The 12,409-nt window shown below is 35.6% G+C and overlaps 1 protein-coding gene across 6 annotated transcripts in view; it reads left to right on the forward strand.

Annotated features, from left to right (window-relative positions):
• Positions 1–12,409, forward strand: part of ATP2B1 (ATPase plasma membrane Ca2+ transporting 1) — a 121,880-nt gene that overhangs the window by 83,938 nt on the left and 25,533 nt on the right. For all 6 annotated transcript variants that reach the window (XM_030819873.1, XM_030819870.1, XM_030819869.1 and 3 more), the window contains exons 9-12: positions 1,265–1,479; positions 3,870–4,112; positions 5,433–5,674; positions 8,635–8,872. In XM_030819873.1, the coding sequence (XP_030675733.1) occupies positions 1,265–1,479; positions 3,870–4,112; positions 5,433–5,674; positions 8,635–8,872 (938 nt within the window). The remainder of the gene's footprint in view (positions 1–1,264; positions 1,480–3,869; positions 4,113–5,432; positions 5,675–8,634; positions 8,873–12,409) is intronic.

Genomic DNA, 12,409 nt, shown 5'->3' on the forward strand with positions numbered 1-12,409 from the left:
TAGACATTAGATTGGGATGTTAGAACCAGATATGTGGACTTACACCTTTTTTTTTCTTTTTTTTTTTTTTTTTTTTTTTTGAGACAGGGTCTTACTCTGTCACCCAGGCTGGAATACAGTGGCATGATCATAACTCACTGAACCCTTGACATCCCAAGGCTCAGGTTATCCTCCTGCCTCCGCCCCCTAAGTAGCTGGGACTACAGATGCACACCACTACACCCAGCTAATTTTTGTATTTTTAGTAGAAACAGGGTTTCACCGTGTTGGCCAGGCTGGTCTCAAATGCCTAGGCTCAAGTGATCCTCCCACCTCAGCTTCCCAAAGTGCTGGGATTACAAGCGTGAGCCACTGCGCCCAGCTGCCTCTTTTTTTTGGAGGGGGTGGTTGGGAGTGGGAGACAGAGTCTTGCTCTGTCACCCAGGCTGGAGTGCAGTGGTGCAATCTCGGCTCACTGCAACCTCTGCCTCCTGGGTTGAGGCAGTTCTCCTGCCTCAGCCTGAGTAGCTGGTATTACAGGCACGCACCACCATGCCCAGCTAATTTTTGTATTTTTAGTAGAGATGGGATTACACCATGTTTGTCCGGCTGGTCTTGAATTCCTGACCTCAGGTGATCCACCCACCTCGACTTCCCAAAGTGCCGGGATTACAGGCGTGAGCCACTGTGCCCAGCCAGCTGCCCTATTTTTAATACACATGTCAAAGAGCAGAGTATCCCACAAGATACATGGTTAACTCTTGGTTTACTAAGTTAATGAAGCAGTAAGGATAGAGCAAACAAATTGAAGAAATAATACTTCGTGTTATATAATTTTATTTATTATAATGTTATTTTTTTAAAACATGGGTTGAGTATTTAATTCTAGGTCCCCCCATTGATCAGACCAGTTTCTCTTTAAGCATTAGGGAGCTTGCCTCTTGAACATGTAAAGCACCAGTTTATTCTAAGCTTTGGATACTTCCTTATCATTGTGTATTATTTTGTCTTAGTTTCAGTACAAGGCCAAAGATATAATTAAGTCTAAGAAAGAATCCTAAGTGTTTTTCTCTCAGTTCTCCTGGGGATAAGACTGTACTTGGAAGCAAAAAATTAAATCTGACAATGTCAAGTTATAAGTTAGGTGCAAGAAAGAAGTAATTTCTCAGAGGAATTCAATACTGTCAAGCAAGTTATAACTCTTTACAGTGTTTAATATATATCTGGCAGTGGTAGTGTCTGGAAATTTAATAATCACATTTTTCTTTCATTTCTATTCTGAAAGGTCTGTTGATGTCTGCCATCACAGTTATCATTCTAGTATTATATTTTGTCATTGACACCTTCTGGGTTCAGAAAAGACCATGGCTTGCTGAGTGCACACCAATTTATATACAATACTTTGTGAAGTTCTTCATTATTGGAGTTACAGTTTTAGTGGTCGCAGTGCCAGAAGGTCTTCCACTTGCAGTTACGATCTCACTGGCTTATTCAGTCAAAGTAAGTAGAAAATAGTTCAGTAGACGTTGTTATGTTTAAAGCCTTGGCTGGTATAGAAAATGCCCATCTAGTTACTCCTTTTCTGCTTCTGAAAGTGAGGACTTTCATAAATACACTATTTTCTCTAGAAATGTTGTCATTGATGCCCTGTACCTCCCACCAGTTGAATATCTCTGTAGGAGACCTGTGCATTCCACATAGGTCAACCTTGATACAATACTAAGCACGACTCTGCTGGGCAAAGTTCTAGCATGATTTTCTCTACGTGATAGTTGTATTGCCAAGTCACGTCACCTCCTCTTTCCCATCTGTAAAATTAAGGTGAGCGTGTTAGGCTAATGTTTCTAAAAATTAAAAAAAAGTTAAAAATTATGATTTCTATGTGTGAAACCTTTCAGTCAGTTCTCATGACAATTAGAGTAAAATGCAAACTCCTTACCATGGCCTGCAGGGCCCTGCCAATCTGGCCTTTGCTTACCTCTCAGTGCTCAATTCCCTTCTCTTCTGGCCCAGCCTCACCAGCCTTCCTGATGATTTTCAAACATCTCAACTGTATTCTTTCTTCAGGGCCCACTTGTTCCTTCCTTTGAGTAACCTGCTGTCTTTCTTTATTCAGGTCTCTTCAAATGTCACCTTCCTCTGACCACTTGATTTACAGTAGCTCAGTCCTTCTTGTTTTCCAAGTAGAATGCTAAGAAATGAGCTTTGATGGCTTTGCTTACTGCTGTTTACCTTAAAGTAATAATCCTTTTGAAGATTATTAATTTATTTTTATCAATTTTCTGTCTTACGGAAAAGGTGGATTGGATTTTTAAAAAAAAGATGTAGCTTGGACAGTTTTGAACTTTTTTTGTTTTTTTCAAAATGATCTTGCAGGTAAAAAATTATAACCAAACGAAGAATGCTGCTTTTGTAAATTTTCAAATGTTAATTACTAGTTCTCTTTAAGAAACATTGCTGACAGTGAGCAATACTAATTAATTAGTCATCGTTTCTACCTTTGCATTCTTCATTATTAGACCTGTCTTGATAAGAATGTTTTTTGCTTACTGTTTGAGTTTATTTTCTTTTCAGGCATTTAACAACTTTCGTTTCAAAAATAAATTGGTAAATGTATTGAAGTGATAAGATACAGTATAATCATCTATTTGTCCTTTTTTGATATTTTAAAGTAATTTGAAATATTGGGGTAAATACAAGTTTTTGACACATAGAACAGTCATTTTACCGAACTGTCATTAGTTCATTTTGAGTAGTCATTAATTATACTAATTTTTCAATTGATTAGAAAGATACTGGTAGGATTGACTTATGTTTTTTGAACAGAAAATTAATAAGAACAAGTTAACTACTTTTTTAAGCCTTTATTAGATGTTTATCTAGCTCTAATGTTACCAATTACTGTTCTTTTCACACAGGTATAGTCTTTATGGATTCTCTGTTAGTGTTTCACAAAACTGAACATGGTTTCTTTACTGCAGAACTTCATTTTTCTAATCTTTAATATGTAAATCACAAGTAATTTAGGAAATACACATCCCTTTTTCACATATTTTTTCAAGGAACCAGTTTTTTTGCAGTATCTTGCATATTAGTCATCACAAAAAACACTTTGTAAAATAACTCCATATAGTTTTTAACCCATTCCACATTAAGTGCTGAGGACTAATGATAAGGTATTTTAACTTAAATGCCCTGTGAGACTACTGTGAAAACTGTTGGTTTTTTAGAAATGATCTTTTCTGTTGTAAATGAGAGAAAGAAGTGAGACACAGTTTGATGCTAAGGATGAAAATGCCAAGTCTGCCAGCATATAGAATAGCTAAAAAATGACTCATTCTAGTTTTGATATGTTAACTCTATCAGAGTTAATAATAAAAAAAAAATCAACTACATACCCACAAGCTCTTTATTTTAGCTGCTAAGGGCTATTTTTTCCTTGGCGCTGATGTAAGAATCTTTTGTTTTCCACTTAATAAGGAGGCTTAATCCTTTAATATACTGTTAGACTACTATAAGTACCACTGTACTTAACAGTACAGATTGTCATTGCTCTTGTAATGTGAGGACATTTTGCAAAAACCGTTGGAGACATATATTCAGTGTTATTTGTGTACGGATGTAGGTACCTGAATTGATTTACTAGGTTATGTTATGCAGCAACAAAATGATTGAAACCCCAGAAAGCTCTAGTACTGTGTTTAGCTTATTTTAATAGGTCAAATATGCTAAAAATAATTTTTAGTATTACATTGGTACTTTATACATTGTATTTATAGAAAGCTGGGAGTTTTAGTTCTAATTTTAAAACAATTTATAATCATTTTAATGTAATGAGGTGATTGGTTTTATATGCAGCTTAACTAGTTGTTTTTTTTTTGTCACTGTAGAAAATGATGAAAGATAATAACTTAGTAAGGCATCTGGATGCTTGTGAAACCATGGGAAATGCTACAGCCATTTGTTCAGATAAAACAGGAACTTTGACAATGAACAGAATGACAGTCGTTCAAGCTTACATAAATGAAAAACATTATAAAAAGGTTCCTGAACCAGAAGCTATTCCACCAAATATTTTGTCCTATCTTGTAACAGGAATTTCTGTGAATTGTGCTTATACATCAAAAATATTGGTAAGGTTTTTGAAATAATTTATATATATGAAAATTAATTTTTAAATCTATAATGATCAGACTATATGTAAGTCTTCAGACCCACCATTACTGTATGTAAACTGAACTGTGTTAAGTTTTTAAAAGGCATATATTTATTTATATAATGGTTTTTAAATTTGTGTTATGAGTGAGGTCTGCTGATCAACATAAACATTGTTTACTTATGTTTTTCTCCTATATTTTGAATTTCCTGTGTTCAGAAACTCTCGACCCATATAACCAGAGCATGTATTTAATTTTAAATTCTTATTAAGCTCATTTTTGAGAAAGATCAAACTGTCTTACTATAGGAGGTCAGCTCTCAACTTAGAGAAAATTTTGAAGCCAATTTCAACTTAAAATAACATGTTTTATATATGGTTGCCATGTGCTCTGTTTGGTTTCTCAGTAGTTCCTACCTAAAAGGTGGTCCTTAGACCTTTTTAGAACTAATGCAGTAAAGTAATTCTAGACTTGTGCTACCATATAATAAAAAATTTTCAACTTTACAAGTTTTAAAAATCTTATTTATAACAGAAAGCATGCGATGTTATGTTTGACTTAATCTCTTCTAGTGATTTATGGATGGCAGTCATTAACAAAAATAATATTGCAAGCTGTTCATTAGGGAAAACATACATGAATTGGATGATTGCATTGGAAAGTTATGGGATCTTGGTTCTACATCTAGCTTTGCCTTTTACTAGCTGAAAGTCTGAGCTACCTTCTTTAATTACTGAGTAAAGATGATCACATCTGCCCTTAATACCATTGTGATAATTATGTAAAGTGGTATTTCTGAAGGCACTATGAAGGAAATGAAGCTTCTCACTGCGTTTAAGAGAACAATATTTTAATGCATGTACTTTTAAGCCATAAAAATTGGTGAAGTAGATTTAATTTTGAATGATTTAGTATAAAAGTTAAGTGAAAATAGGAAAAGGAAATTAAAATTAAGTTCCACTCTGTGTTAGGAACCAACTATAAACTTTATACATCTTATATCACTTAATTTTGGGGTCATAAGTGCTCCTGTTTTACAGATGCTGAAGCCAAGGACCACAGCAGTTGGGTAATTGTCAAATTTCACATAGCTAACTGGCAGGACTGAGATTAGAATTCATGTCATTCTCACCCCAGGCTGCTTTCTACCTTACTTTTCTATATCCTTCTTTAAAATGTTGATATTAGACAGTTGCTCTGTAATTTTATTTTAGAATGTCACATTCTTTTTTACATTATAAATTAAATGTTCATAGAGAAATGAGATACTAGCTACTAAACCTTTTTCTCTTATAGCCACCAGAGAAAGAGGGTGGATTACCTCGTCACGTTGGTAATAAAACTGAATGTGCCTTGTTGGGACTTCTTTTGGATTTAAAACGGGATTATCAGGATGTTAGAAATGAAATACCAGAAGAAGCACTGTACAAAGTCTATACCTTCAATTCTGTTAGGAAGTCCATGAGTACTGTCCTGAAAAATTCAGATGGAAGTTATCGAATATTCAGCAAGGGTGCATCTGAGATAATTCTGAAAAAGTAAGAGTAAAATGCTTGGATGAATAAATTACTGACTATAGTTGCTTTATGGAGTATCTACTGTGTTGTTGTTGTTGTTGTCTTTTTGTGAACATCAGGCATTTGATAGGACCTCAGAGCTTTTTAGCATATTTTATGGTATCCAGATATTTGCCCCTGCTATTCTGCCATTTTCACACTCTAGCTTCTCTTAATTTCTTAGTGTTTTGCTATAGGGAAAATAAGCCCATTACATTCAATTTGGTATGTTTAATGAAGTATACTTTGATGGTTTATTTTTAGAAGTTGATTTACTTGTTATTTAATATGTAGAATCTTGAAAAGCCTCCTGGGAAGAAAATCAAGTTTATGTCTGTCTTTTTTTTTGTTTGGTTTTTTTTTGTTTTTTTTTGTTTGTTTGTTTAAGATGGAGTTTCCCTGTATCACCCAGGCTGGAGGGCAGTGGCGCGATCTCAGCTCACTTCACCCTCCACCCCTGGGTTCAAGGGATTCTCCTGCCTCAGCCTCCCAAGTAACTGGGATTACAGGCACCTGCCACCACGCCTGGCTAATTTTTGTATTTTTAGTAGAGTCAGGGTTTCACAGTGTTGGCCAGGCTGGTCTTGAACTCCTGACCTCAAGTAATCTGCCTGTGTCGGCCTCCCAAAGTGCTGGGATTACAGACGTGAGTCATCGCACCTGGCCTCAAGTTTAGATCTTCAGTGCTCATTGTGGTTACTGGAGAATTATGAAGTAATTTTTAGAATAGCAAAGCATAAAAGCTGGATCTTGGAAATTCCCCATTTATATCAAAATGAGATTTATCATATTTATGCTGCTGCAGTATCATATTTAAATATCTCCTGTCATTTTGAATACTAATTTTTCTTACTGTCCTTGTACAGACCAGTAGCTTTAATTTTGTTATTACATGTTCACATATAATTCCCCTGATGTTTATTTGTTATTAAAGGTGGTGAAATTATTTTGGTTTCTTTAATTCCATTAAAGAAGTAGAGAACTGGTTAAAAAAAAAAATACTGGTTAAGAGCAAGTTGGGAAAATTGGAACTCATTTGAAATTATAATATTTAAAATATTAAAGTAAATGTTTAAAATATACTTTTAATTTGCTTACATGTGGATTATAAGCCAGTATTAATGAACACTTTACAATTAGTTTAAGAGACAAATATATAAATAAATAACTGAAGGCAGCATATAATAAATTGGTACAAAGTTTTTGGGTGAGAGATCACACTGTAGGGATGTGGCATTTAAGATAGATTTTGGTATGAAATGATAACTTCAAGGTGGAGAAAACACAGCAGAGGAAAGGAGATGGGAATATGCAGGTCATATTGGGGAGAGGGATATCTGGTTGTATAGTTCAGCTGAATAGTGATGGGCTTTTGTGACACACAGGCCATGTACAGCTTTCTTCTTGCCACAGTATGCTCAGTTACCTGATTTCATTGAAAAGGTTAGAAATCTGTTTCATCCCTGGCTTGCTGGGTAGTAGATAGATGGTTTAGGAGAGAATTTTTTTTTAATCAAAACAGATCAGGCATTGACTCTTTCTCTGCAACTAACTAGCTTCTGGATATGGGGCAGATTCTTCCCTTACTTCCATTTTCCTTGTCTGAGAAAGGGGGTGATGACCACCAACTCTGTGGCACTTAAATAATGCATACCAACTATCTAGCATGAAGCCTGGTGGACAGTAAACATACAGCAAGTGTTCCCACGGTAATGTTTGCATTTTGTTGTGGAGACTTTTTAAATGTTGGGCTGAGCAGTTAAAATTGAAGTAAGCCAGATAACGCAAATGAAGTATTTTTTTCTTCAAGTAGTAGAATCATCAAAGCTGTGATTGAAGATAATTCTTGCATCAGGGAACAAGGTGGGTTAGAGGGAAAAAAAAAAAACAATCAACTAGAGACAGATACCAATTAAAAGGCTATTGCTATGGCAATAGCTGTAGCTTTGTAGCTTGAAGTAAGAACCAGAAGAAATTAGTAGCAGGAGAAATAAAAAGGAGTGGACACATTGAGGAGGCTGTTCAGAGGAGAAATGTATAGGACTTAGGAGTTAATAGTGAGAGATGATCAGGAAAAATAAGTATTAAGGTGAAATTTTAGACTTATATCAAAATGATTAGGGTAATGTTGATGCACATTACATGGGCAGTGAAGAGGCGGCTTCCAGTCTTTCATCCATTAAGGTTTAGGTACTGATAAAACATCTGGGTAGAATTTTTCAGCAGTGATGGAAGGCTTTGAAAAACAAAACGGAAGATGGGGATTTGGGAATTACCTCCCTAGAAGCAGGAAGAGATGGCATCATCAAGGGAGAGGAGTATAGAGAGGCATTATGAAAAACATACTTTAAATAGGTATATAGTATGATTTTTATTCATTACGTAATGAAAGAAAAGGTAGTGTCACTGAAAATAACTATTTTGGCATTAACTCCCATTCTGATAGAATGCTTATTTTAACAATAAGTTATTTTTTTTCTTTCATGGTTAAAACAATATAGGTGATGAAACAACATCTCAGGTAAGGGGTTGACTACACTTGGCTTTTTACCTTAAAAGAAGAAAACATTTGTGATTTTGGTGTTATTTCAAACTAATGTCTGATTCTGTACCAAAATGGTGAAGTATATAGTTTATTCTCCTTTGCCACCCAGGGATTCTTTATGAAAGTTTGAAAGCACTGCATTTCCAAAAGAGAAGGTTTAGAGAAGTTCTAGAGTAACTGATAAATGGAGAACTATCAAATGAGAACCATACATATTAGTTCTGTTTTGTAAAGGGGAGGGTGAAAAGTGAATTTAAGTCTATAAAAATGAATTATATATAATTTTCTAAATTCCAGATATCAGATCCCATGATTTCTAGGCCTGCCACTTCACTTAAATGGCATTAACCATTATTTTTTTAAATTATTGATGTTTGGATTCAACATTTCCTTTTAGGTGTTTCAAAATCTTGAGTGCTAATGGTGAGGCAAAAGTGTTCAGACCAAGGGACCGTGATGATATTGTAAAAACTGTGATTGAACCGATGGCATCAGAAGGCTTGAGAACCATATGTCTTGCATTCAGAGATTTTCCAGCAGGAGAACCAGAACCAGAGTGGGATAATGAAAATGATATTGTCACCGGCCTTACATGCATTGCTGTTGTGGGGATTGAAGATCCTGTGAGACCTGAGGTGGTGAAACATTCTGTGTTCTGCATGTGCAGAATCTCATAACTATAGAGGACCTAGGCCTTAATTGTAACCAGTTTTCTAGTAAAATTCTTGGTGTTTGTGATTCTTTTTTTTCTGTGTGAGCCCAAGATAAATGAAATAATAGTACCTACGGTACATATGCTAGCTTTTATGCTTTTTAAAGACAGCCTGTCTTTGGGATCCTATGTATTCATAGCACCATAACCTAGCACAGTGCCTTGCAGTGGGCAGAATTTTCAGTTATTATTTATCTTAAATAATAGGTGCCATTATTTGTTTTCACAGTCTCTAGACTAGCATTGTCTAGTAGAGCTTTCTGTGATAATAGAAATGTTCTGTATATTGTTCAGTACAGTAGCCACTAGCCATGTGTGACTACTGACTTCTAGTTTTCAGTGGCTAGTGCAACTGAAAGACAGGATTTTTAAATTTTATTTAATTCAAATTAAAATATCTTGCTAGTAGTTGTCATATTGGATGGCGTGCAGCTCTAGGCTGATTTCCCTCTTTAATTTTTTTTTCGCTGTTTGGTTTTTCGCCTTTTTTAAGTTTGTTGAACAACTACTGTATGCCAGGCACTATCCTAAGGTACTAGAGACTTAAGAGTTTTGAGATCTGATCCCCGGCCTCAAAGGAGTTACTGTCTTATGTGGGATGAACCAAACACATGATTATTGCAATCCAGGATATTAGTACCTTGCTGGGTATATACAGAGCATGTTATATGAGCAGAGAACAGGAGTTCTCAACCTAGCCTAATAGCATCTTTTTATTGAGTTCTCACTGTGTGCCATATACTTAAGCCACGTGTTTTACAAGTAATTTTTTTAAATGTCTACCTGTATGAGGTATGCATATTATTACTCTTATTTGGCAGATTTTTAAAAATCAAAAATGTATAGAGCGTTAGACATGTGTAAAAATACATTTTTAAAAATGGAGAATGTATAGAGCATAGACCTAGTGTGTTAAAATACCAGCTTTGTCTAAAACACATATGCCTAAAAGACTACTGTGCTTTATTGACCACTGGAGGGGTCAGGTAAGACTTCCTAGAGGTTAATTACCTGATCTGATTCTTAAAGAAGGAGGAAGTATTATCTAAACCAAGAAAGAGAGCGAGCAGTTAGGTACATTCTGAGCAAAAAAGCAATATAAGTAAAAGCACTAACAGAAAACCACTTTTGTTCAGTGACTTTATCAGCTAATTGATTCAAAACCTAATGTGTAGCACTCTTCTAGGAACTGGAAATACTGCAGTGACCAGAATAGGCTTGAGATTTATATTCTAGAGGAAGAAGACAGCTAAGTAGGTAGAATGATAGATACATGGACACCGTGTCAAGTGAAAAATGAATTCTGGGAGGAATAAGACTTGGTCCCTGTTCTCATAGGCCGTAAGATATTCTGGGTGGCAGGGTGGCGTATCGGGGGGATGATATTAAATAAGACAATTACAAGTGCAAAAGGGCTATATAAGATATGCACAGTGTAATGAAATAAAGTAATGGAGAGAGACTGCATTAAGAATTTCTGAGGATGTGGCATTTGAGATGCAATCTGATGGTTCACAGTGGGTCTGCCATGTAAATGCAAGTGAGAGTGAGAAAAGTATTTAGCTATTTTAAAGGTGGAAAAGAGCCCAGTGTGGCTATAAGTGTAAAGAAGAAAGGGGAGACGAGATGATCTCTTGCCTTACTGGGCTGTGAGGGCTCTGAATTTTCTGAAATTCAGGCTGGGAAGTGACATGATTTATGTTATAAAAATACTATTTTGGGTACATGTAAGACAGGGATTAGAGATGAAGAAGAGTAGAAGCAGGGAAGCTAATGAGATTATTACAGTGATCCCAGGCAAGAGATGATCATGGCTTGGCCTACAGTTGTGGCATAGGAGATGGAAAGAAAGGAATGATTTCAAAGTAAGTGGGGATAGAACCAGTAGGAAGTAATATGTTGGGTTTGGATATGCCGTTTTTGACATTATTGAGGTATCTGAGACATCCAAATGTATGTCAAGCATTTGGACCTCAGAGCCTGAAAGTGGGCTAGTCTGAAGAAATCACTGATGAAACAAGATATTTAGAGAAAGTGTATAGCTAGGGAAGAAGGCTTTTATGACTAAGAGGTTGCCACAATTAGAAGTCTTATAAAGGAGGTGGTCGCTAACTATCTCTATACAAGTTAGAGAACCAGTCTGTAACTTGTATAACTTGGTAGCTGATAGAGGGTTACCAATGTAATAAGAGAACCAGAAACAGCAGCCTGTTGCGAGATTAAGATAAATTTGGTTTGGGGTTTTGTAATTTCAAATGCTTATAAAATAGCCAGGTGAGTAATGTTTGCCATGTGGTCACAGGAGAATCATTCAAAGGTTGTTTTTTTATTTTGTCTTGTTTTTGTTTTTTTTAAGGAAGGAGTCTTCCTGTGTTGCCCAGGCTGGAGTACAGTGGCTTTTCACAGGCAGGAGATCATGGTGCAGTGCAGCCTCAAACTCCTGGCCTCAAGCAGCCTCCCACCTCAGCCTCCTGAATAACTGTAATTACAGGCATGCCCTACTGTGCCTGGCTTTTCAAAGTTCTATATATTGACTTACAGTTTAAACTTTAACATGAAATCAGGGTATCTGCAACTTTCATTCTTTGAAAGACAAATCAGTCTATTATCATGCTCTTGGCATTGCAGTTGATGGAGAGTTTTGTCTTTTTTAAAGCATGTAAATGACACTTGTTTTTCAGTATCACAAAATGAGATGGGTATTTATATACTAAATTGAGACGATGTAATATGAAACAGCTTTCTCTGAGTTTATTTTGTACAGTGCAGTTCTGGTGGAGGGATTCTTGAATAATTAGATGTCTAGAACAAATCCAGTTTTTATTACATATGTATAAGTACTTGGCCTTGCTTTAGTTTCTTATATGTTAATAGTAGAGATAGTTTGTGAGTTTTAAGCTGAAAGCATCTGATGATTAGTAGGCAGTTAATAAATGTTAGTGTGCCTTTCTTATGTATTATTTGCCACGTAGTTTTAACCTGAGACCAATTTCTCCCTTTTACTCATTGTTTCCCTGTCCAGATGATCCTGGGATACTACCTAATCAAGGACTGCTTAGATATAAAAATTTAAGATAGATTTTATCTCAAATGAGATAACAGGAGATATATACATTTATAAAACAGACAAGTGTTTTTAGTGTCAAATACTGATTTTTTTGAAAAAATAATTTAAGCAGGCCCTGTCCTTTTGCTCATCACTCTGGCACTAGGACCTAAGCTCAGTGCCTGGCATTCAGTAAATATTAGTTTGAGTAAATGCATATGATGTCCCCCTCCAATGATTTGAATCACTAAGAGTTGACTGGGTAGAGGGAAATAACTTCTATGATATAAATCTTAAAACTTACAGATAAATATGTATTTAAATTGCAATTAATTACATTGCATACATGTTTTAAAACATGGTACCCTGGGTTGGGCATGGTGGCTCACACCTATAATCCCATTACTTTGGGAG

This window comes from Nomascus leucogenys, chromosome 10 (assembly GCF_006542625.1).
Source record: "Nomascus leucogenys isolate Asia chromosome 10, Asia_NLE_v1, whole genome shotgun sequence".
NCBI lineage: Eukaryota > Metazoa > Chordata > Mammalia > Primates > Hylobatidae > Nomascus > Nomascus leucogenys.